This window comes from Alosa sapidissima, chromosome 13 (assembly GCF_018492685.1).
Source record: "Alosa sapidissima isolate fAloSap1 chromosome 13, fAloSap1.pri, whole genome shotgun sequence".
Lineage (NCBI taxonomy): Eukaryota > Metazoa > Chordata > Actinopteri > Clupeiformes > Clupeidae > Alosa > Alosa sapidissima.
In genome coordinates this window covers 5,626,904-5,653,664 of record NC_055969.1, presented here as the reverse complement: position 1 = coordinate 5,653,664, position 26,761 = coordinate 5,626,904, and the positions used below count along the sequence as shown (strand labels likewise).

At 44.5% G+C, this 26,761-nt stretch overlaps 3 protein-coding genes across 9 annotated transcripts in view; 1 reads left to right on the top strand and 2 right to left on the bottom strand.

Moving 5' to 3' along the window:
* The window catches only part of atp2a2b (ATPase sarcoplasmic/endoplasmic reticulum Ca2+ transporting 2b), a 44,444-nt gene extending 27,685 nt beyond the window's left edge, over positions 1-16,759 (top strand). For all 4 annotated transcript variants that reach the window (XM_042060202.1, XM_042060200.1, XM_042060201.1 and 1 more), the window contains exons 8-22: positions 954-1,039; positions 1,471-1,768; positions 2,829-2,995; positions 9,137-9,225; positions 9,376-9,478; positions 9,816-9,947; positions 10,253-10,372; positions 11,060-11,278; positions 11,677-12,012; positions 12,509-12,729; positions 13,353-13,555; positions 13,775-13,860; positions 14,094-14,227; positions 14,476-14,593; positions 14,861-16,759. In XM_042060202.1, coding sequence (XP_041916136.1) covers positions 954-1,039; positions 1,471-1,768; positions 2,829-2,995; positions 9,137-9,225; positions 9,376-9,478; positions 9,816-9,947; positions 10,253-10,372; positions 11,060-11,278; positions 11,677-12,012; positions 12,509-12,729; positions 13,353-13,555; positions 13,775-13,860; positions 14,094-14,227; positions 14,476-14,593; positions 14,861-15,127 — 2,579 coding nt within the window. In that variant the 3' untranslated portion in view covers positions 15,128-16,759. The remainder of the gene's footprint in view (positions 1-953; positions 1,040-1,470; positions 1,769-2,828; positions 2,996-9,136; positions 9,226-9,375; positions 9,479-9,815; positions 9,948-10,252; positions 10,373-11,059; positions 11,279-11,676; positions 12,013-12,508; positions 12,730-13,352; positions 13,556-13,774; positions 13,861-14,093; positions 14,228-14,475; positions 14,594-14,860) is intronic.
* Positions 16,760-18,804: 2,045 nt separating this feature from the next.
* Positions 18,805-22,699, bottom strand: LOC121680702. Of its 4 annotated transcripts, none has more exons than XM_042060236.1 (16): positions 21,993-22,699; positions 21,783-21,814; positions 21,629-21,670; positions 21,379-21,450; positions 21,178-21,276; positions 21,020-21,067; positions 20,814-20,894; positions 20,488-20,709; positions 20,294-20,346; positions 20,141-20,210; positions 19,971-20,057; positions 19,766-19,864; positions 19,604-19,687; positions 19,404-19,508; positions 19,222-19,322; positions 18,805-19,063 (listed from the first exon to the last, which is right to left on the bottom strand). In XM_042060236.1, exons 1-16 carry the CDS (start codon positions 22,375-22,377, stop codon positions 19,018-19,020), a joined length of 1,626 nt encoding a protein of 541 aa, XP_041916170.1. In that variant the 5' UTR covers positions 22,378-22,699; the 3' UTR covers positions 18,805-19,017. The 4 variants fall into 4 exon arrangements, with proteins under 4 accessions (XP_041916170.1, XP_041916169.1, XP_041916172.1 ...); XM_042060235.1 differs by having other exon boundaries at positions 18,806-19,063; positions 21,780-21,814; XM_042060237.1 differs by lacking the exon at positions 18,805-19,063 and having other exon boundaries at positions 19,070-19,322; positions 21,780-21,814.
* A 2,061-nt stretch (positions 22,700-24,760) lies between these two features.
* LOC121680720 lies at positions 24,761-26,542 on the bottom strand. The gene is made up of 9 exons (XM_042060262.1): positions 26,375-26,542; positions 26,181-26,233; positions 26,028-26,097; positions 25,858-25,944; positions 25,653-25,751; positions 25,491-25,574; positions 25,291-25,395; positions 25,112-25,209; positions 24,761-24,957 (listed from the first exon to the last, which is right to left on the bottom strand). The coding sequence occupies exons 1-9, from the start codon at positions 26,525-26,527 to the stop codon at positions 24,912-24,914; spliced, it is 795 nt and encodes a 264-aa protein (XP_041916196.1). The 5' UTR covers positions 26,528-26,542; the 3' UTR covers positions 24,761-24,911.
* Between the last annotated feature and the right edge of the window lie 219 nt (positions 26,543-26,761).

Below are 26,761 nucleotides of genomic sequence, written 5' to 3'. Positions count from 1 at the left end.
CTCCGAATGGACATAATAAAAGTGTAGGCGTGGGGAAAGTTATTGCTTTTCTAGTATTTCACTTTTACAATTTTGTGTTGGTATATCTGAAGTTGGCATAACCGTATCATGCCATTAGTGGATAAACTGTTTTCTTTCTGTGGGTGGCAGCAGGCTAGTCGGGGAGGTAGCTGGATGGGTAACATTTTAATTGCCCTAAAGAATAATGGATGGCTCTGTATGCATACTGTGTTCTTAGCTTGACTCAAAGGTGGCAATTTCAGACAAAAATACATTCTGTCTGCGCTAAATTCAGTTGAGGCAGTGAATTTTGTTGGACCAATTAAAATGAGGTAAAGATTAATATAAGTGGTTTATATTGATACCCGCTCCAATTATATTTTAGACTAAGTCTATTCTTTATTTTGATCCTTGACTTAGAAACCTGTGATGCTCACTTTCACTTCATTTAGTTTGAATTCATCACTGCTGCTGATCTCTCTATTTACTAAGGAGAGCCTTATATGGCATTAGTTTGGCCATGCTTCTTGTCAGTATCAGTTATTGGTATGTGGAAGGAAATCAATAGTTAGTTAGTGTTGATGGGTTTTATGTAATTAACTTCAAATGTTTTGGCCAGCTAATTAATTGTTCTCCGGTCAATCTTTATGACTGAAATTGTCTTCACGGTCAAAGTTATTGAAGGTTTCTATTCATTTATCGGAATAAGTAAGAATGCTCAATTCTGAACACAATAACTTGTTTTCCACAAATGCAAATGAAACAGCCAGCTAGTGTTTTTAAGAGTGTGACACTGTGTCAGTTGTTTCTTACATAAAATGATGCTGGAGTTCACTGGTGATGTTAGATAAAAGGAATCTTAATGTTACATAAGGCGCCTGTCTAAACCATTAGTACGCCTACCTCTTTTTTTTTTTTACTTTTAATTTTTTATTTCCCCGTTTTCCTTTCAGGAGAGTCCGTTTCGGTCATAAAGCACACCGACCCTGTGCCTGACCCCCGCGCAGTCAACCAGGACAAGAAGAACATGCTCTTCTCTGTGAGTCTGAAGTCTACCTTCCCCTTTCATCTCTGTCCATCTGTCCCTCCCTCGCTCTCTCCCTCCCCCCTGCTCTTTCCATATCACCTCTTCCACGGTCATGTCATCCTTGTTCTCAGCTGCCCTCTTGTTGTGAGGCTTTATTGACTTTGTGACTGTTTTGTTTCACTGGTCCCTGCTGTCATTCTGTGTGAGTCACTTAGAGCATCCTTGATTCACTGTTCCCTAGCCTGGTGCACTGTGTTAAAGTCTGTTATGGAGCCAATAAGAGAGGACTGGAGCTTGTTGCAATTTATTGCATTTTAGTCTCAGACATAAGTTAGCAAAGATAGGTTTTACCTATTTTTACCCATTTCCTTGCTGCAGATTTGTAAACTCAACCATTAAAATTCATTAATTTGAATATGTTCCTCTGTTCTCCTCCACGACAGGGCACCAACATCGCCGCGGGCAAGGCGGTGGGTGTTGTGGTGGCCACGGCCGGCGCCACGGAGATCGGCAAGATCCGTGACGAGATGGCGGGCACAGAGCAGGAGCGCACGCCGCTGCAGCAGAAGCTGGACGAGTTTGGCCAGCAGCTCTCCAAGGTCATCTCGCTCATCTGCATCGCCGTGTGGATGATCAACATCGGCCACTTCAACGACCCCGTGCACGGCGGCTCCTGGATCCGCGGCGCCGTCTACTACTTCAAGATCGCCGTGGCGCTGGCCGTCGCTGCCATCCCTGAAGGTTAGTGTCGCCATGGTGACAGAAGCATGGCGCAAATGTGTTTTTGTGTTTTTTGATGCCCGACTGAACAGTTGGCAGGTAGTTCTTTCACCAGCAGCATCAGGATTATAGATGTCGTTCATTCACAAAGATTCAGAGAAACCAGGGACAGTTGGCTGAGGCCAGACATCACTTCAGATCAAACATTCGATTCCCACTTAAAGGAAACTTCCGGTCTGAAAGCAGCCTAAGGTCTCTCTTCTCTTTCACATGAGCTACAATGCTTTGTTTAGTCTCTAGGGGCGCTCTCCACAATAGCATAGAAGTAGAACATTGTGAGCCCAGTCAGTGACCTACAGTAGCTGTTTACTTTGTAGTGAGCATACTCACAAGCCTATGCCATGCTTTTTCCTCACAAATGCATGTTACGGTCTTACTCGAACCACACTGATTAATATCATTTTGGTCCTCACCGAAAGTTTTATCATCCAAAAAAAGACCCTGGGTGTCTAGAGGTTTCCTTTATGTGTTTAGTTGAAGAGCTACTATGAACATTACTTACTGTAAGGTTGCATCATGAGCATTTAAGAAAGTCAGTGTTTCCTTGATCAGTCTTTGTACCTAATCTTTTTCTCTGTTTCTCTCTCTCTCTCTCTCTCTCTCTCTCTCTCTCTCTCTCTCTCTCTCTCTCTCTCTCTCCTATCTATCTATCTATCTATCTATCTATCTATCTATCTATCTATCTATCTATCTATCTATCTATCTATCTATCTATCTATCTATCTATCTATCTCTCTCTCTCTCTCTCTCTCTCTCTCTCTCTCTCTCTCTCCTCTCTCTCTCTCTCTCTCTCTCTCTCTCTCTATCTATCTATCTATCTATCTATCTATCTATCTATCTATCTATCTATCTATCTATCTATCTATCTCTCTCTCTCTCTCTCTCTCTCTCTCTCTCTATCTCTCTCTCTCTCTCTCTCTCTCTCTCTCTCTCTCTCTCTCTCCTATCTCTCTATCTCTCTATCTCTCTATCTCTATCTCTATCTCTATCTCTATCTCTATCTCTCTCTCTCTCTCTGCAGGTCTGCCTGCTGTCATCACCACCTGCCTGGCTCTGGGCACTCGTCGCATGGCCAAGAAAAATGCCATTGTGCGCTCGCTCCCCTCTGTGGAAACCCTGGGATGCACCTCCGTCATCTGCTCCGACAAGACGGGCACCCTCACCACCAATCAGATGTCTGTCTGCAGGGTAAGGCCAAGGATTAAAGTTCTCCGTCGTACGACGGATTTCCGTCAATTTGATTTTAGAAATGCCATATTTGAGATCGATGCATATCTGATGAGAAAAAAATAAGAGGGGGGGGGGGGGTTTCCTAGGCGACTATCACCTTTTCTTTTCCTTTTTTTAAGGCAACTACAAATATTAGGTCCGATGAATTAATGTGTGTGATGGTAAATGTTTAAAGACCGTTTGCTTAAAGAAAAGAACACGTCTGGAGGACTAACGGTCTAAAAGTTGAATTATAGTGACACAATCGAGACAGCTGATTTCTTGCGAACTCTTGTCATTCATTTTGGGTGTGGCTATGACTTGAACAGAGCCTGCTATGCCACCCGATGTAACCTATTATTGCTTAGGCCTTCACATTTAACGATAGTAGGTTGTGAGTGTGTGTTGACAAAAAATAACCATGCAATTAAAATAGTCAACTTTAAACTTTGCTATAAAATATTATTAATTTATAGCACAAAACCATGACCAGTAGGCCAACCAGAACCTCGCATATTAGCGTCATGATTTGTGTGCGTCTATTTGGCAAGGCCACTAGCTGTCATGGATACGTTGTTGCTAAAGGAAGGCACAGGTGTCATAAGTTAAAAAATAAATGGAGATGGGCGGAAACAGGGGAGAACTACAAACTACGTGACCGTTTTTGCGCTCAGAAAGTAGGCTACACATGTTCTTTCATAGCGCAACACGACCTGTCCCTCACCATATCGCAACCTCTTGTCAACCTTATACAATCTGATGCTGAAGACAAAAGCGCCCTCCAGATTGTCGTTATCAAATGCGCAGACATCCTGCATGAGCACACACAGTATTGCTGCTCATTGGAAATCTGAGTTGTCTGTAAAACTCAAAATTACCACGTTTTCATTAAATGCGGATGAGGCAACAAATGGAAATATGAACAATATCTCGAATGTTCTGATTCGTTACTTTGATGAGGAAATGGGAAGTCTTGCAAACTTGATTTTATATATTTTACTTGGTGTTGAATTGCAAAACACTTTTGGCCTGAAGTAATTAAATAAGAGTGTAAGTTAAAGCCCTTCTACAATATTGCTGCAGTAGAAAAGAACAGCAATGGCTTGTCAGCAATGGTCAGGGATGGTACTGAAATATTGTTTTGTTCATCAGGAAAACTCAATCTCAATCAAAAACACTCTCAATTCGTCATATTCACATGGCGGCCATTGGCGGCTAAAACAAGGCTACAGGGTACACAAACAATAGGATTGTTAGGTTCTATGCATTCACCTGTAGGTGGCATTAATTATATAGTAAGTGTACCCTGTAGCCTCTGTAGTTTTGGTTTAAACAATGGCCGCCGTGTGAATAAGGTGAATACTCCCTTTGCTGTTTGCATCTTTTTGTACATTAAAAACCAATAGGTCTCGACCGCAAAAGGGGTGCTATCTCTATAGATAGATATGAACAATGTATGACTTATGGCCTGAAAAAAGTTCAGTCAAACGATTTTTTTCACTTTAATCCCTGGGTAAGGCCCCGCCTATATTTGACAGTCAAGCTCTGTGCAGGGTTTAAAGTTCTTAAGCAATGTGCAGGAATTTAGGCTTGCCTGGGCTAGTTAAGATTTGAAAATAGATAATTATGTATAATGTGTTCAAATATATCTGATGAAGCAAAGAACATTTCTGACCCTGAACTTAAGTCCTGTACTTGATTTAATGTCATTTAAGGTGCAGGAGTTCATGGAGTTCAGTTGCTACAGCCATTCCAAAGTAGGGGTCGACCAATTATCGGCTGGGCCGATTATTAGGGCCGATATTTAGCATTTTTATAATAATTGTATTGTCATTTTTTCCACTGATAGGCCGATATTGAAATGGATAACTAATGAAACGCGGTACTTTGTCTGTAAAGCGTCTCTCATTCCCTTCATCCCTCTCGTACCTTACATTGCTGAAGTTGCAATGAATCACAATCATCTACACTGAAGTTACAAAAACACCACTTTGTAAGCTATTGTTCTACTTTGTAGCTATTGTAAGCTCTTTGATCCAGATCAATAAGTAAAGCACCCACTTCCTTCATTTAGCGCATTCCCGATTGATGCACGTTAGTGATATGCTGTTTAGCCTACTAGCCTACAAACTCAGGTGCTGCGCGTCGGAGTTCTTTGTCTCCACCTCGTCCATTAATTGTGAATAACAGGACACCTTGGCGAACGTTATCCCTTAGGCCTACATAGTAGACAAGTCCTAAATTATGCGATAGCGAACGTCTAAAAGTCTATTTGCTCCTTTTTGAAACGGACTGTCGGAAAAGACGAGGCTACTGGCACCCAGGGCCAGCCGTAATTTAATCCGACTTGAAGTAAATCGCGTTCTGAGCTGGCTATTAACGTGCCTTTTAGGCTCACAAAAGTGTAGCTTATGGCCTACATATGGACACAAATTGCATGCTTAAATAGCCTAAGAACTATTTTAAAACTGTTTTGTTAAACTATTCAACCGTAACACTTGCCATCACGCATGCACCTCTTCCTCTCCCTCTCCCTCTCTCGTGCACACACACACACACACGATGGCAAAGCATCCTCTTTGTGACTGGTCCCTTAACAAGCACATAGACTAGGCCTAATGGGCTATCAAAATAATTGCTATCACTCAGTTCTTGGATTAACATCATACACAGGATTTACACTTGTGATGCAAGTGAAGAAGAAAGAAAAGAAGAAAGAAAAGTTTGCATAATTAAATGCTTTTGAATGAATTTTTTGCAGCATATCGCCTTTACTATCTACCCCCCCTTTTTGACTGACATATCTATGACAACTGACATATCGGTTTTACATAATGGTTATCGCCCTCCTGTTTTGGTAATAATTGAAATCGGTATCGGTCCTGAAAAAAACATATCGGTCGATCCCTATTCCAAAGGTTGACCATACAGTTTAACCACAATAAGAATATCCCCCAAGATGTAAATATTTTGTGTTAAACGGCACCAGACAGGCTCTTGTTCAGTCTGTTTGTGGCCAAAATATGTAGTGTACAGACCATTTGAATGATATTTTGTGTTAAGATATTTAAGTGTACACAAGCGCTTGCTATCTTTTAAATATAAAAAAACAGAATTTTCAACACCTCATAAAATGTGTTTAGAGATTGGAATACGACTATAGTGAAACACAAACAAAACAGTAAAAACTGTAGCCTCCACTAACTTTCTGTTTGTCGGTGACTTGTATGTCACTGCTGATTCTGTGGCCTTGCCAGTTATTAAGCCGTCGCCTCCAGAGAGGAAATTGTGTTGTGCCATCAGAGAGACGGAGATTTAGCCTTCCCCTAGCTGTCACATTGTTTTAAGGGTTTGTTTTGTTTGCGTGTTTGGCTCAACAATTTCATTTGCAAGTTTGGCTCAACAAAGTGCATTTGGCCGGAAAAATAACTGCTGTGTTAATCGCCAGAAGGCGTGGAAATTGGTGTCCGTCTCCCAGAGTTCTGGTGTTGGATTGAGGACTCGGTCTTAAATGAAGTAATTTCTAGTTGCTACGTCCATGTGAGGTGTTTGTCCAGTGGAATATTTTAGTTGACTGGCCTGCCCTGTGCTCTCCTCCTGCAGATGTCTGAAGCATTGATTGATTAAATTCAAAAGCCCTGTTCTCACCTAAGCATAAATCACTTTTCATGTGTCGCTCTGGGGTCCGTTTCCCAAAAGCTAACTACGATGCATTTTCCGTGGTAGCGTCACTGACAAATGTGAGTCACACGTAAACGATCTAGAAATACAGTGTTGATATTCGATCGTATTTTGGTCACAATTTACTAAGAGCTAACAAATTTGCTCTTATTTTCTACTGTTCCAAAATTAAAACCATGATATGTGACCATATGAAGCTTAAGTCTTTGTGCATGCGCAACTTAAATCTATGGACTCCCATTTGCCAGTGACACTACCAAGGTTGCTATCATAGTTAGAGATGATGCTTTTGGGAAATGGACCTCTGGCTGTCTTAGAATGCCCCCCTCCTATCGTTACTCTTCCTCATTCAGATGCTGTTCCTCTTTTGCCCCTCACCTCCTTCATGCGCATCCTTCTCACTGTGATCTCTCTCTCTCTCTCCCTCCCTCTCACTGTCTTGCTCTCTTTTACTTCGTGCTGATGTCTTACTCTCCCTCTCTTCTGCTTCTCTTTCTCACCCTCTTTCGCTCTCACTCATTCTTTCCTTTTTTCCTTCTCTTTTCTCACTATCACTCATTCTTTCCTTTTTTCCTTCTCTTTTCTCACTATCACTCATTCTGTCCTTTCATTCTCTTTCTCGCTCACTTTACCCCCCCCCCCCTCTCTGAGCCAGTGCACCTGATCAGTATGCAGGAGGGAGATACTTGCAGTGCTGTTGCGTAACTGACCTTGTCTTGGGGACTCAGTCTCTGCCTGAGCTTTAGTAGCCTCAGAGCCTGAGATGCAGGCTGTGTAAAGACACACACACACACACACACACACACACACACACACACACACACACACACACACACACACACACACAGCATCAGCTCGCTGGTCGGCCCCCTAGAGCTATGTGCTACAAATCTATAGCTTACATGCCTCATCAATCCACCTGTTATGTACTGCCAATGCAGCCTTCTCCTTCAGCGCAGTTCACCGATTCTGTTCTCTCAGCCTGAACTGACATTCTGTTTAATCACACATGCACTTCTCCCTCTTGATGAGCAACCCATCGCATTTATTCAGTTTATATTGTCCACTAGGCTATTACATAAATTGCTCCTAATATAGAAGCATTGAATGCTTCACCCCTCTACAGTGTGAATGGTGCTGCTGGCCTGGAATAGTGATGTCCGAGCTCGGAGGGTTTTTTATTTAGGCGCTGGGACGGAACGGAGTTGAATGTGAGCGAGCGCGAGGGTCCCTCTCCATGAGGCACCCGCTGGACTGTGACTGCACACTATCGCTGCAGCGCCAGCCCAGATTGCCTCCGTAATTAGGTGTCGGGCGCCCCTATCCAGTGCCATTTTTTCTTTTCTTTTTTGAATTATTTTTTTGCTATTAAATATATATTTCTGTCTGAAAGCCAGCGCCGGCGCAGGCCTTTGAAGTCTGCTCTGCCTGAGAGGGGAGGGGGAGGGAGAGGGGAGGAGAGGGAGAGGGCGATAGACTAGACTGCAGTTTTTCTTTTGTTTAGATTGGGGGTGATGGCGACTGCCGAGCCGTGCTGGGCCGGCTAGCGGGCAGATAAGGCCGTGCCCAGCGAATGCCAGCTGCTCCACCAGGACCCCGGGCCTGCATGTCTGGCCGCCTGGCCGCTTTGTGTCCACACTGAGGGGACTGTGATGAACTCTCACTTTCTCTTCTCTCTCTCTCTCTCTCTCTCTCTCTCTCTCTCTCTCTCTCTCTCTCTCTCTCTCTCTCTCTCTCTCTCTCTCTCTCTCTCTCTCTCTCTCTCTCTCTCTCTCTCTCTCTCTCTCTCCCTTCTGCTTTTTCTCCATCATATTCATCAGTCCCCCTTCCAGCTTTCACCTCACTTCCCCTTTTTCTTTCCTCTATAGCTGTCAGCTTCAGCTTCCTCTGTTGTGTTCTTAAGTTTCTCTCCTCTCTCATCCCCTTCTTCCACTTTTTTCGCTCGATAAAGCTCCTTTGCGTCACTCGCTCCGTTATTCCCTGACTCCTCTGTCAGCATGTCTGCCTGGCTCAGCTCTGGCTATTGTCAGGAACTAAGCCAAAGCCCCGTCATTCTCTCCCTCTCTCTCTCTCCCTCACGCTCTCTTTCCCCCTTGCGCTGTCTTTCTCGCTCTCTCTCTCACTCACCCTCACCCTCTCTCTTTCCCCCCTTGCGCTTCCTCTCTCTCTCTCCCCCCCCCCCCACCCTCTCTCTCTCTCTCTCCCCCCCCCCCTCCCCCCTTGTGCTTACCCTCTCTCCCTCTCTCCTGCTCTCTCTGTGTGTGGGCCTCAGGTCTGGAGTGGTGGCAGCTCATTGGTCACCCCGTGCTCTGCAGCAGAAGTGGAGTCAGTGCAGACTTGGTGATGCTGAAAGTCCGGGCTGCTGAAACTCTCCAGCACTCTACTGCCCCCTGGTGTCTGCTGAGTCATGTGTTTTTGTGTGTGTGCGGCCTTTTTCAGATGTTCGTTGTTGACAAAGTGGAGGGAGACGGCTGTTCCCTGAAGGAGTTTACGGTTACTGGATCCACCTACGCCCCTGAGGGACAAGTGTGAGTGTCTTGTTGTTTGTATGTGTGGTCATTTACAAAACATCCACTCACAGATGCACAGACATAAATCTATGAGCAGACTCTGGTATGGTCTATTCCTTATTCATCGCCTATTCACCTGCCATTCCATTTTCTTCCGTTGGTGTCCAGTTTCCATGAAGGCAAGGCGGTCAGGTGTTCCGAGTATGACGGCCTGGTTGAGATGGCCACCATCTGTGCTCTGTGCAATGACTCATCACTGGACTACAATGAGGTGAGTTTCTCATCCTGGCATCATATATCCCTCCTCAGGTACCTGTCACAACCAGTTCTGTTTGCCATCTGACATCAGAAATGAGATTTGCTTAAGCACATAAGCCAGAGGATGTCTGTGTCTCCTGGCTTTCAGGGATGGCAAATGACCGGCGTTGTTGTTTGATCTTTCCATCTTTATAATGTTGGTGAAGCCCAGCCGTGGAAATGTAAATGTGGAGATCAATATGTCTTTCCAGAGGAACTTTGAACGGTTGACTGTCATCGTCTCATTTTTTTTAATAATGTATGAGGCTCTTTGTGACCCAAGTCCCTGTGTGCCCTGTGTTGTCCTGCAGACCAAAGGAGTGTTTGAGAAGGTGGGCGAGGCCACCGAGACGGCCCTCACCTGCCTGGTGGAGAAGATGAATGTGTTCGACACTGAGCTCAAAGGCCTGTCCAAGGTTGAGAGAGCCAACGCCTGCAACTCGGTGAGTTGTCTGCGCTGATCACGACTCCTTAGACAGAGGCAGTCACTGGAGTAAAACCAGACAGCTGTGGGTTGCCATGGCCACATCTGGACAACAACAAATCCCACATGTGGGCTGTCATGGTTAGATCAACCACAGTATTATAAACGTGCCCCATATTGTTTTCCTCGGTTTGCCATTGTTGGCGGCTCAATCCAGGTCAGGTCAAACCACCAGTGTAGCCTGGTGTGGTGTTCATTGTCTGTTTGCTGCATTCAGTTAATTGTGTGTGTGTGTGTGTGTGTGTGTGTGTGTGTGTTTGCCAGGTGGTGAAGCAACTGATGAAGAAGGAGTTCACCTTGGAGTTTTCTCGGGACAGGAAATCCATGTCTGTGTACTGCACTCCCAACAAAGCCCGCTCCTCCATTGGCAAGATGTTTGTGAAGGTAGAGGCTCAGTGCTTCATCTATTAACACTATATCTCCAGCCCTGCAGACCTCTAATGTTGCAAACATTTGCCCACGAGTCAAATTGTAGCTCAGCTATAAGAGAACTGTGCCAAGTGCATGGATATGATGGCCAAAGTGCACACACAGATGGAATGTTTGTCAGTGGTATAGAAAGTAACTGTAGATCAAGGCATTCAAAATTAATAATTATTACACGGCTCTTCAGAGTGCTGCAAAAAGTTACATTCACGTGAATGGGCCTTCCTAACTTTCGGAGGTCTGTTAAAACTATATAATGAGTAAAGTTTATAATGACTGTCACTGTCATTGGCAACAAGTAGTCCGTCAGCTTATTGCAATGGAATTTCTTTGAAAGTGAAAGTCGGCAAGTAAGACATTGCCACGCAACACCTGAAACTGTCAAGTTCTGTTTGTGTGACGTGGAACTGTAACAAAATCATTTTAAAAATTGCCCTGCCGGGACTTATTTTCCGATAATGAACGGCTGACAATTCATTATCCGTTACATAATTAATAGTAATAATTAATAATTAATAGTAATTCATAATTAATGTTAAAATCCACAAACATTCAGAATGTTGAAGAGATTTTAGGTTTTTCGTTATAATTGTATTGAACAGAGAGAGATTTATTATAAACCCTCATGCACTTGTCTATTTACAGGGAGCTCCTGAGGGAGTTGTGGACAGGTGCACGCACATCCGCGTGGGAGGCAACAAGGTGCCCCTGACGGCCGGCATCAAGGAGAAGATCATGTCCGTGATCCGAGAGTACGGCACCGGCCGTGACACACTGCGCTGCCTGGCACTGGCCACCAGAGACAACCCCCCCAGCAAAGACCAGCTCGTCCTGGAGGACTCCGCGCGCTTTGCAGAGTATGAGGTCAGTTCAAAACACACACACTCTTAACACTTGCACACGCGCACACGGAAAATAGATTGTAGGGCCTCATACAAAACTATTGAGTAGAGGACAATGCAGTCCTCAGTCCTCATTGTCTATACAGGGGAATTCCACATTTGGTCTGACTATGAGAATGACTGCAAAGAAATGCACAGCAGCAAGGGAGCACTGAACATTCTTAATGTCATCTTTAGGAGTGAAAGAGAACAAAAGCACTTTTGTAAAGGGGGATGTCTATTCAATAATAGTAATTGATTGGAGAGGGTTGGCATGGCTCTTGAATAGAAGAAGTGTGCTGAGTATTGTCATTCCCCTTCACTGTGCATCGCTCCTTTCCTCCGTCACCCTCCTCATGGCATCTCTCGTTTCGTGTGCAGACGGACCTGACGTTTGTGGGCTGCGTGGGCATGCTGGACCCACCGCGTGCCGAGGTGGCCGCCTCCATCAAGCTGTGCCGCCTGGCGGGCATCCGCGTCATCATGATCACCGGCGACAACAAGGGCACGGCCGTGGCCATCTGCCGGCGCATCGGCATCTTCGGCGACGGCGAGGACGTGTCGCGCATGGCCTACACCGGACGCGAGTTCGACGACCTGTCGCCGGTCGCCCAGCGCGAGGCCGTGCTCACGGCCCGTTGCTTCGCCCGCGTCGAGCCCTCGCACAAGTCAAAGATCGTGGAGTTCCTGCAGTCCTATGACGAGATCACCGCCATGGTGAGCATCCCAGGTTCTTTAAGTTTGGTTGTTTTCAGGAGTGCATCAGTTGGGGAAAATATCCACAGGTGTGCCTGTGACTGTATAGTGATCAAAGTATCAAAAGAGAAGTGGTTTTAACATTAGGATCGATCAATGTGTTTAAATAAAGCCTTTATTTTGATGGCTGTATCATGAAACCACATTTAATGTCTCTGCCCAGATTGTTTTGTCCGTAGACTTTAGGCACTTTTGCCAGCCTAGATGGTTACAGTGCATGTTACGCAGTGATGTATACTATTCATGGATAGCATCACCAGCGTAATGCTATATGCCAAATGTAACTTTTTTTTTTTAAGTTGTGAAAAATAATTAATAATTGTCTATATCGACTTGTATGAATAATTTTATCAATATCATATTTTCCTGTAGCTTTATACAGTTAAATTCTCAGGGACTGTGACTTTAGCTGACAGCTGACCCGTTCCTCCTCTTTCCCATCATGCTCTTCTCACAGACTGGTGACGGTGTGAATGACGCACCTGCCCTCAAGAAGTCCGAGATCGGCATTGCCATGGGCTCCGGTACCGCCGTCGCAAAGTCCGCGTCTGAGATGGTGCTTGCCGACGATAACTTCTCCACCATCGTGGCTGCCGTGGAGGAGGGCCGTGCCATCTACAACAACATGAAGCAGTTCATCCGCTACCTCATCTCCTCCAACGTGGGAGAGGTCGTCTGGTAAGATTACGCCAGATCAGGCCAGTCTTCTAAAACTATTCTTACGGAGCGCTTCAGTTGCGCAGTCAGTGTAGCCTCCCTGTTAGATGACAGAAGAAATGGTCGGAGAGTACAATCAGTGTGATTTTAATCAGGGCTGTTGGAGAAAGTGTACATTTACCCAGGAATGTCTTGAATATCCCCCACATTGACCTTGAGACACCTTGAGGGCATGTCTTTGTCACATACACAAGGGCAGAATGTTTGTTTTTTTACCTCCATATACATTAAGACGTCGTCAATTAATCTGAAGAGGTCATTTATGCTTATCATTTGATATGAATCAAGTTGGCTAATGTGATTTTAAGTGCCTGTAGGGTAATGGGCCATCTGTTGTCGCTTTAAAATGTAGTTTCCCAAATGTGGATCTTCATAATCGCCCCAGTGCAAAGCCAAATGGAACTCAACCCTCATTATGTCTGGAAGGGGCCCAAAGTTGTGCTTGGCTCCCAGCAGCTCCGTGGAAAGCTCCCGTCTCACTCACTCTAGAGCCCTGACCTCCAGTTCCCAGTCCATCAATCACATCGCCGCCGTTGTAACACTGACGTGAACGTCTCTCTCTCTTTCTCTCTCCATGGCGACAGCATCTTCCTGACGGCGGCGCTGGGCTTCCCCGAGGCTCTGATCCCCGTGCAGCTGCTGTGGGTGAACCTGGTGACTGACGGCCTGCCAGCCACCGCACTGGGCTTCAACCCCCCCGACCTGGACATCATGAACAAGCCCCCCCGCAACGCCCGCGAGCCCCTCATCTCCGGCTGGCTCTTCTTCAGATACCTGGCCATCGGATGTGAGTCTGCGTTTGTGGACGAGTGTGTGTGGTGCAGATTGTGTGTGTGAGCTCTTGCTCGTTTAAAATATAATCTAATATGTAACGTCCTTTTGTGTGTGTGATGTTCCTATGCTACTCATAACATGTGAGGTGGTGTGTGTAGGTTAACACTGTGTTAGTCACTCCAGGCGTATGAAGTGTGTAAGTTTGACGGCGTGTTTTTGTTTTGCTCTCTAGGCTATGTGGGTGCTGGTACTGTTGGAGCTGCTGCCTGGTGGTTCATTGCTGCTGAGGATGGACCCAGGATTACCCTCTACCACCTGGTATGTACTCACACCCCCAACATACCAAATAAATAAATGTTATCTATCACTCTGTCTCGATCACTCCATCTCTCTCTCCATCTCTTTCTCGCCACCTTCATCTATCCATCACTTTATCAGTATGGTCCATTATATTTCTCTGGAACTCTGCCTACTTCAAATTCATTAAGGTATTTGAGTGTGTGTTTGTGCATAACCTGTCTAACTGTCTCACTGTCTCTCGCTCTCCGCAGTCCCACTTCCTGCAGTGTGCGCCCGATAACCCTGACTTTAATGGCGTGTCCTGTGAGATCTTTGAGTCGCCCTACCCCATGACCATGGCCCTGTCTGTGCTCGTCACCATCGAGATGTGCAACGCTCTCAACAGGTCAGTCACAGAATCTTAAGTGCTCTGGACTCTGAACTGGATTTATCACTAGCTTATCCGAGTTCCTCTGATATTGCCACTCATTTTAATGTCCTCTAAAGCAAACAACTGTACCAGTAGAAATGGCAGCACATTGCTGAAGTTCCAAAGGTGCAGATGTTAAGATGTCAGTGTCTGTGTGCACAAAGGCAGTAGAGGTTGTGTTTGTCTTAGACATGCCATTGACTGTTCATGCGTCTCCTCCCAAGTGTGTCGGAGAACCAGTCTCTGCTGAGGATGCCCCCATGGGACAACGTGTGGCTGCTGGGGGCCATCTGCCTCTCCATGTCCCTCCACTTCCTCATCCTCTATGTGGAGCCCCTGCCGGTATGTGTGCTGCTACAAGACTTGAAAGAAAAATCCGTTTTTTCTGATTAAAGCTTGCAGGGGAACATCATTCTGGTGTATTTTGTACTGTATGTTCATGTATAAAGTGGACAGGGAAGATGCATGTTTCAGTTGAAGGAGATTAGGCCACATTTCACATTTTCACCTATTATGTCTTCAAAGTATTATGTGCATAGTAGTATATGGATTATGTGAGGCCTGTTGCTAATCAGTTTCTAACCGACCTCTTAACCTTCCTCTCCTCAGATGATCTTCCAGATCACTCCCCTCAACTTGACCCAGTGGCTGATGGTGCTGAAGATCTCTCTGCCCGTCATCCTGCTGGACGAGCTGCTCAAGTACGCCTCCCGCAACTACGTGGACCCGCCCAAGGAGCTGGACGAGAAGAAGGGTTGCTCGCTGGCCAACTGCATGGAGGGCATCTCCTGGCCGTTTGTGGCCATCTCTCTGCCCCTGTTGATCTGGCTGTACAACACTGACACTAACCTGGCCGAGATGTTCTACTCCTCCTGACTGACCTAAGCACAACAACAACATACAAACAAAAAAGAAATGAACCCCCCTCCCCCCCACCCACCCCCCTCCTTCTTTGTGTGTTGTAGCTAGAGATTGTGTGAGCGTTTGCGTGCCAGTATGCGTGCGTCTTCAAGTGTGTCTGTGCAGCAGTGAGCGTGCATGTGAGGGACGAAATGTTTAACACAACCATAACAATAATATAATAGAAAAAAAACGCCTATGTTTCTTTTTAATAAAAGTGTATTGGGGAGGGTGTATGTGGGGAGGGCGGGGTGGCACATTGTTTCTTTCAAGTTTTTTCGGGAGCTTTTTCCCCGTGGTGTAGATTACTTCTGCCACATCTGGTCTTGAGATGATCAGTTTCTCTTTTTACGTTGATCATTCGGTTGCCTTTTTAGAACGTTTTTACAATTTAAGAAATTGTAACTTCTCCATGGTCTCATTTCTAATCCATAGTCTTTTTTTTTTTTTTTTTTTTTTCTGGTGCCCCCTACTATCCATTGGAACATATGGCTGAGAGATTGAACCATGGTCCAGAGATGTGTACAGAGATTTAACACTATTTTATGCAAGTTTTCTTTTGTCTTTTTTCCTTTTTTTTTTTTCTTTCTTTTTTTTTTAATCATTTTTGCAAATGTGTTTTGAAGTGGAGAGTGCACGGTAGTGTCGACTTTGGTCGTTTGAGGTTGTTTACTGATGTTTACTGTTGTGTCTTTCGTCCGAACAAACATCAAACTCTTACAGTATGAATTGTGTGTGTGTGTGTGTCTCTCTGTCTGTCTGTCTCTGTCTGTCTAGAGTAAGAGATGCATGAGCCGGGGATGGAGCTGAGTGGTGTTGGGACGGGAGGGTTTTGTTGGGCATCAGGGAACCGGGTGAATGTTAATTCGTTCATAAAGTATCAACTTAAAACAAAAAACAAATCAGAAATTTCCTTCAAAACAAGCTGCATGTTTTTGTGATCTTGCATGCACTGTGCGTGGGATCCCCCCCTCTAAATAGATCTATTACGTGTGTGTCCCCTGGTAATGTGTAATAATAACTCTCCTGTTATTACTTTGTGTGATTATTATTATTATTATTATTATTATTATTAATATTATAACAATACATTCTGATTAGTAAAGCCAGTTTTTTGTCTGTACTAGGCAGAGCACAGCTACCTCAATACAGCCTCCACCCCCAACCCCGTCTGCCCCTTCCTTGTTAGCCTCCGCTACCGGTCGTCTTGACCACTCCACCAGAACCACAACCATCACGGCCCCTCCTCCCTTACACCTCCTATTCGCTCGTGCAGAAAGCAACAAAACTACAAAATTGAGACCAAATCATTCCCAGTTTTTTTTTTTTTAAGGATTTATTTGCCTCAGTGTGTTTTATAATTGACTTTGACATAGATTAACTTAATTTGTATGTTTTTTTTCCTTTGGGTGTTTTTTTTTTGTTGTTGTCCAGTTTCCTTAGATTGGGTGGGTGGGTTTGGATTGTAAGGATGTAAATGTTACCGATAGGGGACTAAAAGGCGTGTGAGTATGTGTGTGTGTATGAATCAGAAGATACGACAACAATAAAACCGAAACAACAGATGCCGAGTTCTTTTTTTTTTTTATTTTATTTTTTAGTTTTTTTGGCAGTTATTCAGAACATGAACTTGACAGTGCGAGGAAGAGAAATGCTATTGTCACACTTTATTTTCTACATGACAAGAAAATACACTCTCATGAACCATATAAAACGTGGGCCTCTTTGTCTTTATTTAAACTACTGAGGGTTTTTTCATCCATCATTCATGAGATGAATGCTGCATGTTAAAGTTAATGGTGCAAAATATACTTGAATATTAAAGTAAGTCAGCTAAGTTAGCACTGCAAACAGAGTGTGAAAAGATTTAATACATTGAAATTTAGGTCTACACTTTAACTGCACTATTTAGGTCTACACTTTACCTGCACTATACATATAACATTCAGAATTACAAACATATTTTGGAGTCCACTTTACACTGAATTTCAAATTCTATTATGAGTTCCAAATCTCAATCTTCTACTGTTAAAGTACTTATGTAATCTGTGTTTTAGTGTAGTGATCACACTAAGACCGGTCCCTATAAGGTCCCCATCTGCATGTTATCTGTTGCGTACAGTTGCAAAACAACAGTGTTGATATGCTGCTCTGACAGAATGATCAGATGCTTTATTGAACTAATAACAAAAAAGAGCTATAAAGAGATGCTGATTGCACAGGTATACAAGAGTGAAACACCAATGTCTATGTTACATGTTACTTAAGCGTGTGACAAGTTGACAAGAATCACTACTAGGATAATTGTCAATTTATGTTACACCCGTAACAAAAGTGTCATAGGCTTATTTTTTTTTACTCATGAGGATGGCAATCCAGCATGATACATGCTGAAAGCTAAACCGGGTAAATCATGGCATTAATGATTTTCAAGGGTACTGAGGTGAACTGAATTCAAATCTGCTATATGCTCAACACAGAATGTAAGTGTAAGCTTCATTAGATGGTAGAGTAGTGGTTGTCATCTAAACATAACAATAAAAGAATTCTGATAGTGACATTGGCTGTTATTTTGTCCAGGTAGTATTTTAAAAATATATTGCATTTAAAGTAACAGTATTGGTATCACAATGTTCATATCTGCTGTGTTAATATAACAAGATGTGTTGTATTGCTGGTTAAAATGTAGATTTATTAAAAAATTGTTTTAGTAACTAAAATGTGGGGATGTGTGTGTGTGTGACTGTTTGTCTGTCTGTGTCTGTTGGTCGAGACATCAATCCTAGATGTTCTTCTTCTGGGGTGTGATGTCAAACAGACGAGTCAGCCTGCATGTGTTCCTTGGAAGTCCAGATCAGGTGTCCTTCGTCCTCCAGGTATTTTGCCCTCTGCTCCAACTTTCCCTTGGAAAATATTGATTTAATTTTGATTTTCTCTTGACCAATATGTTTGTTCTGACTGTTAATACCACTGCCACACACAAAAGGTTGACAATGTGTAAGACAATGTGGTAGAAACATGGAATGAAAAAAAAAGAAAATCCCTAGAAAAGCCTTTATTTGCTATCACGAATATTTTTACATGTATCCAAAGTCATTTGAGTATAGAATGGTTCTTTGCCATCACTCAGGCCTTGTGCTCCCTCCATATATTTTTGATGGGATTCAGGTCTGGACTCTGGCTGGGCCACTCTAAAATGTTGACATTGTTCTCTGTTAACCATTTCTTGCCTTGTTTGGCTCTGTTTGGAATCATTGTGTGGTTTAATGGTCCAATGTTGCCTATTGGGGCAGGTCTCCACGTCAGAGACTGTTTTTTATACATCCAAGTGTTGGCATGGATTTGAGCATATGCATGGTCTAAGATCAAATCTGTGTGTAAGAGCGTTTTAGAAATGAGGCCCCTGGTGTACTCTTGTAAAGGTTAAGCTGAGCTGTGCATGTTTGGAGAAGAGTGATCCATGATCAGCATGATTGCCAAATGGTCCATTTTGGGATGGGATGAAAATTTCAACCACCAAAACACCATACCCATTACCCAGTGAAGAATCGCTAGTATTATGTAGTATTAGTATTATCGCATATTATGATAAGATGGCAACATAATGGTAATATATTAACCAAAGACAAGCAGAAGTTCAATATGACTGATTTATTGAAAAAAAAAAAAAAAAAGGTATGCAGTTATTAAAGTGTGTGCAGTGAGTGTGCAGTCTATCTGTGTGTGTGTGTGCGTGCTGAGACGTCCTGCATGGTGTGTCCAGGTCCAGGGCATGGTTTGGCAACATCCTCAGATGTCCAGGTGTTGTGTCCTCAGATGTCCAGGAGTCTTCAGATACTCCAGGTGTCCTTGGATGTACTTTGTCCTCAGGAAGGTACTGGTAGGCCCCAACTAAACTGCAACAGGTAGCATCTGTAAAGAGAGGGGGGGGGGGGGGGGGTATAGAGGGTAGGTGTTAAGACACTACTTTGTAATATATTACTGTATTATATTATTTTGTTGTACTTTTATCGAGTATTAAAAAAGGATATTAGGGCGATGGGAGCGTGCTCAGCAGCTGGTCCACCCACTGCTCCAGACAGCTGAAGAGCCCGTCGGCGAGGGCCTGGAGACGGCTGTAGACACTCAGGTCCAGAGAGAACACCTCCTCCAGGAACGCCCGGACTTCCGCCTACAAACCAATATACCGGTTAGTGTTACACTTTTGGAGTAGATCACAGGAAAATGTTCTCAGGGTGCGGTCAGTACTTACCTGCAGCATCTGCCAATATTGATGTGCAGCTGGTGAACAGGCCTCAAAGGGCAGGAAGGCATGAACCACTGCAAGCAGTCGGTCCAGGAACCCACCCTGCACCCGCTATGGGGGAGAGAATAGAGAGAAACAGGGTCAGTTAGGCATCACAACACAATGCAACACGTCACAACAGGCACAGAAAGTATGGTGTTGCTTACAGGGACCAGCTGGCGTTGAGCCACATCAAACATGCCAAACAGTACCAACTCAAACACGATGTCAAGCACATTGATGTGGTGGATCTGAAATACAAACATGACATAAATTATACATCTATTCAAGAGATGTGTCTGTGATATGAGTTTATAATGCTAACATACCCTCGCCTCCAGAAGCTCCACCTGAATGCTCAGGGCATTCTCTGAGTTCTGGACGTAGGCCACCAGGTCATCAAAGGCCCGCTGAAAGAGATCCGCATCCTACAGGATAGATAAAGGTGAGAATGAGATAGGTGGTAATGGCGTATGCTTCTACCATCAGGATGGGCACATTATCTATAACATAGATGTAAGATAAAACGCATACCCTCCCATTCAGTGTGGCCAGGTTGCGCAGGATCATCCTCACAGCAACGCTGGCGTAGTTGCACTGCTGGTCGTCGCTGAGCAGGATCTGATGGAGACAGGACAGGGTTTTGTTAAGGAATCGCTATCCACAAGCACATCTTTCCTGCATTGAAGAGATGAGCTACTCACGGTGAAGGCCTGCCTGAGGGCTGTCAGTCTGGTCGAGAAGTCCTCCAAGCTCTTGGACTGGAAGAAGTTGCTGTTTTGATTTTGGAAAAAATGTAGTTAGTGCATTTCCAGACATCCAAGACTTGCATGTGAGAAGGGCTGAACCGTACTTACAAGATTAAGGGCACCTCCCGAGCCTCAGGCAGGAGGCAGCTGTCCTCTGATCCCTACCATTGCAGATATTCATTTACAAATCGTCAGCATGGTGAAGCAAATGCAGCTGGTCTAAACATCAACTAAACAACTTAGAAGATTCATTTCTGTCAGTGATTGATTGGTGGAGTTAAAACATGATTGCTCAAAATCACCTGGGCAGAGCTCTGAGTGTCGTCAGCAGCAGCAGCAGCTGAGGCGTCAGCGCCAGGTGGGTCAGTGGGACCAGAGGCATCAGCAGGACCGTCAGCACCATCAGCAGACGGGTCAGGGACCACAGGGGCCGGGACGGAGCTGGTTTCAGACCTCTCTGAGCTCACCAGTGATCCGTTGGCAGACAAGGTCACCCGCTTGTAGGTCTTGGATATCTGGATGACCTGATTGGAGACCATATCATTGTATGTGAAAAATAAAAACCTGCTCCATCAGTTAGCACAAAATGTAAAAAGATAATTTGATCATAATTAAAACTAGTTTGTACCGGAACTCCATCCATGAGAACCGACAACTTGGACTCTTGCTTATGGTGAGACACGGCACGGACGACCTCACCACAGCGCCACTAGAAAAAGAAAACAAGGATACATTTTAAATGAATGAATGATCTCCACACAGCTACTGGTATGTAAAGGCAAGAGGACTGGTAGCTCAGTAATTCCTCTTCAGCCAAATCAACACCATCTCTACCTCGATGATAGTTGCAGCATCAATCGTGGTGTAGGTGTCACGGTTGCCCTGAGAACAGTAAAAGGCCGTTTTAGGTCTTGATTAACTAAAGCCAATTGTAACTCATAAGTAATACAATGCAATAATAAGTAATACAATATTATCTTTTTTTTAGTTACCTCTGCATCAAGCACACAGTTCTCATCAGCGGTGAACCAGAACTGCGTCCTCAGAGATCCCTCCGCTGTCTCCCCTGAGCACCGCCTCTCTCCAACCATCTGGATACAAGACAACATGTGGGAAGGAGACAAGAACATTCTAGATGGATTCATATCCATAAAATGGTATCTAAACATTTTCAAAATGGTGTAAGTGCATACCACAGGACCGCAGAAGAACAGGGTGGACGATCTGTACACCATGGTGTAACGAAGCAGGGTCTGGACGTCCCACTGCAATTTCACAAAACATACATTTTCAGTAAGGCATACTGACACACTGAGCATTTCAATTTTGAACTGGCTTCACTTGGTCATTTGGATACATTTGGATATTTCTGTTTTTTTTTAAGGTGGTTGATAAAGAATTACAAATATCAGCACCCTTGTCAAAATCTAATTGATTAAATACCCCAGACGGCTGCAGCTGTCCATCCACACCATCCAGAGTGACCTATAAAACAGAAAACTGGTTAAAACTTGCTGTTGTCGCCTACATTTGGGTTTTATTGCTCAAAGTAATGAGTAGTGCTAAACCAAAAGACAAGCAAGTGCCTTCTTACCACCTGGGGTGCGACAGTGTCCACAAGGATGAATCCTGTGATATGAATCAAATGTTTGAAGAATACCAATTATTGTTTTATAAAACAACCGATTCTAAAAAGAGATCACTAAGTTAACCAAGCGCACAACTTTATCTTATCCAACTAGATTACAGGATAGTTAACCTGAAGTTTGATTTACAATATACCTAACACATTTGCTTTAATAGTTACCATCTGTCCAGTCAGGCTGAGTTCCGACCTCCGCGGTTTCCCACACAGCCTGGGTTGCAGAGACAGCCGTCTCCTGTACCGCCTGGACACCTGCCTCAGCCCTCTGACACTCTGCCTGGATGCCAGCCTCCACCGTTTCCCATTTGGCCTGGGTCCCAGCATCAGCCGTTTCCCATCCGGCTTGGGTCGAAGCCTCAGCCGTTTCCCAGCCGGCTTGGGTCCCAGCGTCAGCCGTTTCCCAGTCCGTCTGGGTGCCGATCTCGGCAGTCTCCTTCCGCCACCTGGAAAACAGAAAAACAGCGCCCACTGCTGTCGCAGTCAGGCCTGCTGTGCAGACCACTGGGCGAAATCCTAAACTAGCGAAGAGGTTATCACGTGACGCCATTAAAAATATAAAAATAAACTGCAACAATTTAAAAACAAACAAACCCAACAATCTTGTGCCTATTGAATTTGATTATAGCTAACTTTGCTAGAGTTTCTTAGCCCAGACTAGCCGATAGGTTTAGTCTTTATCCTGAGGGACCAAGCAGCCGAATTGACAGTTATCAAACTTTAAATAAACAAAATATAAATTAGCAGTAGGCTGTAAAGCTTGCTGGAGACAGAAATAGCAAAATGTAATTGGCAGAAGATCAAGATCTCAAAGTCGTCGGAGAACAGTCAAAATGCGTCTGGTCAATGTGTTGTCCAAGAGCAACTGATCGGCAAAGTGCATTTTTCTTAAAATTCTACTTTGCACGTTCTAGAATGGAATTTCTGCAACATTCTATGTCCACGTAGATTACATGACGTTACAGGTCATATACATCATCTAGGTTTCATCCTATTTCTTGGTAAAACAATGAATGATTATCTATGAATAAATCATTCAATTTGTCGTTGTTGTAACTTTATTTTGATGATATTTTGCTAGGTATATGTAGTAACCGTTTTAGAAAAGTTTTTTTTTTTTCTTTTCTTTTTTTTTTCAAACGTTTGAAAGGATAGCACCGTGCTGCCCATGGGTTACCGATATGTTCAGCTGGATGGTGACGGATAGCGCCGCGCTGCCTGGTTGGGTCGCTCGTTCGCTCAGTCCAGCTGGATGGGTGGTGTCCTTTTTTGCTTAAACCTTTGAATTATTTGGCCTCCCATACATCAGCACTAAGCACAAGTTGTAGCGGACGGGTCAGGGACCACAGCGGGGAAGAGACATTGGTGGTGTCTGACCTCTCTGAGCTACTCACGGTGCAGGCCTGCCAGAGGGCTGTCAGTCTGGTCAAGAAGTCCTCCAGGTTCTTGGATTGGAAGAAGTTGCTGTTTTTTTGTAAAAAATGTTTTCCAGACAGTTTGACTGGACTACCTGGGCTGTCAGTGACCATATGAGGTAAACTCTGCTCAAGTGATCTGTTCAAGCTAATGCTCTGTTAAAGCTAATACCCAAACCCAAGGAAGAAGTGTATATACTGCATGTGAGAAGGGCTGAATCATACTTACAAGATTAAGGATCGTCAGCATGGTGAAGCAAATGCAGTTGGTCTAAACATCAACTAAACAACTTAGAAGATTAATTTCTGTCAGTGATTGATTGGTGGAGTTAAAACATGATTGCTCAAAATCACTTGGGCAGAGCTCTGGGTGTCGTCAGCAGGAGCTGAGGCGTCAGCGCCAGGTGGGTCAGTGGGACCAGAGGCATCAGCAGGACCGTCAGCACCATCAGCAGACGGGTCAGGGACCACAGGGGCCGGGACGGAGCTGGTTTCAGACCTCTCTGAGCTCATCAGTGATCCGTTGGCAGACGATCACCTGCGTCTTGGATGTCTGGATGACCTGATTACAGACCATATCATTGTATGAAAAATTATAAAACATTTGATCATAATTAAAACTAGTTTGTACATGAACTCCATCCACATGAGAACCAACAACTTGGACTCTGCTTCAGGTGGGATACCACACTGACTATCTCATCACAGCACCACTAGAAAGAGAACAATTTTTAAGTGAATGAATGATCTCCACAGCTACTGGTATGTAAAGGCAAGAGCAGGGATGGATTACTGCACGGGCCTACCAGGCCCAAGGGGTCAAGGGGCCCTGAAGCCTAAGCCTTTGCATGGAATCATTGCCTCATCAATGATTTCAACAAATCAACAAATCAGGATGTAGGCTATGCCCAAAATGAACCAGAATACAGGAACTCACATCAAACAAATTAAAAATGTTCTGTGGGAGGACCCCCAAATCTCCCCTCCCATATATGCAACATTTAATGGGGGGCCCTTAATACATCTGGGCCCAGGGGCCCGAAAGTTCATAATCCATCCATGGGCAAGAGGACTGGTAGCTCAGTAATTCCTCTTCAGCCAAATCAACACCATCTCTACCTCGAAATGAGGCCCCTGGTGTACTCTTGTAAAGGTTAAGCTGAGTTGTGCATGTTTGAAGAAGAGTGATCCATGATCAGCATGATTGCCAAATGGTCCATTTTGGGATGGGATGAAAATTTCAACCACCAAAACACCATACCCATTACCCAGTGAAGAATCGCTAGTATTAGTTTGGGGTGTTTTTCAGTCAATGTGGCCTGGTAACATGGTTAAAGTAAATGGCAGCATGAGAAAAATTGATTGTTTTGCTGTTTGTATCTGTTATGATAAGATGGCAACATAATGGTAATATATTAACCAAAGACAAGCAGAAGTTCAATATGACTGATGTATTGAAAAAAAAAAAAAAAAAGGTATGCAGTTATTAAAGTGTGTGCAGTGAGTGTGCAGTCTATCTGTGTGTGTGTGTGTGTGCGTCTGAGACGTCCTGCATGGTGTGTCCAGGTCCAGGGCATGGTTTGGCAACATCCTCAGATGTCCAGGTGTTGTGTCCTCAGATGTCCAGGAGTCTTCAGATACTCCAGGTGTCCTTGGATGTACTTTGTCCTCAGGAAGGTACTGGTAGGCCCCAACTAAACTGCAACAGGTAGCATCTGTAAAGAGAGAGGGGGGGGGGGTATAGAGGGTAGGTGTTAAGACACTACTTTGTAATATATTACTGTATTATATTATTTTGTTGTACTTTTATCGAGTATTAAAAAAGGATATTAGGGCGATGGGAGCGTGCTCAGCAGCTGGTCCACCCACTGCTCCAGACAGCTGAAGAGCCTGTCGGCGAGGGCCTGGAGACGGCTGTAGACACTCAGGTCCAGAGAGAACACCTCCAGGAACGCCCGGACTTCCGCCTACAAACCAATATACCGGTTAGTGTTACACTTTTGGAGTAGATCACAGGAAAATGTTCTCAGGGTGCGGTCAGTACTTACCTGCAGCATCTGCCAATATTGATGTGCAGCTGGTGAACAGGCCTCAAAGGGCAGGAAGGCATGAACCACTGCAAGCAGTCGGTCCAGGAACCCACCCTGCACCCGCTATGGGGGAGAGAATAGAGAGAAACAGGGTCAGTTAGGCATCACAACACAATGCAACACGTCACAACAGGCACAGAAAGTATGGTGTTGCTTACAGGGACCAGCTGGCGTTGAGCCACATCAAACATGCCAAACAGTACCAACTCAAACACGATGTCAAGCACATTGATGTGGTGGATCTGAAATACAAACATGACATAAATTATACATCTATTCAAGAGATGTGTCTGTGATATGAGTTTATAATGCTAACATATCCTCGCCTCCAGAAGCTCCACCTGAATGCTCAGGGCATTCTCTGAGTTCTGGACGTAGGCCACCAGGTCATCAAAGGCCCGCTGAAAGAGATCCGCATCCTACAGGATAGATAAAGGTGAGAATGAGATAGGTGGTAATGGCGTATGCTTCTACCATCAGGATGGGCACATTATCTATAACATAGATGTAAGATAAAACGCATACCCTCCCATTCAGTGTGGCCAGGTTGCGCAGGATCATCCTCACAGCAACGCTGGCATAGTTGCACTGCTGGTCGTCGCTGAGCAGGATCTGATGGAGACAGGACAGGGTTTTGTTAAGGAATCGCTATCCACAAGCACATCTTTCCTGCATTGAAGAGATGAGCTACTCACGGTGAAGGCCTGCCTGAGGGCTGTCAGTCTGGTCGAGAAGTCCTCCAAGCTCTTGGACTGGAAGAAGTTGCTGTTTTGATTTTGGAAAAAATGTAGTTAGTGCATTTCCAGACATCCAAGACTTGCATGTGAGAAGGGCTGAACCGTACTTACAAGATTAAGGGCACCTCCCGAGCCTCAGGCTGGAGGCAGCTGTCCTCTGATCCCTACCATTGCAGATATTCATTTACAAATCGTCAGCATGGTGAAGCAAATGCAGCTGGTCTAAACATCAACTAAACAACTTAGAAGATTCATTTCTGTCAGTGATAGATTGGTGGAGTTAAAACATGATTGCTCAAAATCACTTGGGCAGAGCTCTGAGTGTCGTCAGCAGCAGCAGCTGAGGCGTCAGCACCAGGTGGGTCAGTGGGACCAGAGGCATCAGCAGCACCATCAGCAGACGGGTCAGGGACCGCAGGGGCCGGGACGGAGCTGGTTTCAGACCTCTCTGAGCTCATCAGTGATCCGTTGGCAGACGATCACCTGCGTCTTGGATGTCTGGATGACCTGATTACAGACCATATCATTGTATGAAAAATTATAAAACATTTGATCATAATTAAAACTAGTTTGTACATGAACTCCATCCACATGAGAACCAACAACTTGGACTCTGCTTCAGGTGGGAGACCACACTGACTATCTCATCACAGCACCACTAGAAAGAGAACAATTTTTAAGTGAATGAATGA

Excerpts from the sequence above, each read along its gene's own strand:
- LOC121680702 (XM_042060235.1), bottom strand. The coding sequence starts at position 22,377 with ATGGCGTCACGTGATAACCTCTTCGCTAGTTTAGGATTTCGCCCAGTG. Across the intron at positions 19,323-19,403 it reads AATATTGGCAGATGCTGCAG|GCGGAAGTCCGGGCGTTCCT; the intron begins GTAAGTACTGAC and ends ATTGGTTTGTAG. Across the intron at positions 19,064-19,221 it reads CTCTTCAGCTGTCTGGAGCA|ATGCTACCTGTTGCAGTTTA; the intron begins GTGGGTGGACCA and ends CTCTCTTTACAG.
- LOC121680720 (XM_042060262.1), bottom strand. The coding sequence starts at position 26,527 with ATGAGCTCAGAGAGGTCTGAAACCAGCTCCGTCCCGGCCCCTGCGGTC. Across the intron at positions 26,234-26,374 it reads ACACTCAGAGCTCTGCCCAA|GGATCAGAGGACAGCTGCCT; the intron begins GTGATTTTGAGC and ends CTGCAATGGTAG. Across the intron at positions 26,098-26,180 it reads CGGGAGGTGCCCTTAATCTT|CAACTTCTTCCAGTCCAAGA; the intron begins GTAAGTACGGTT and ends AAATCAAAACAG.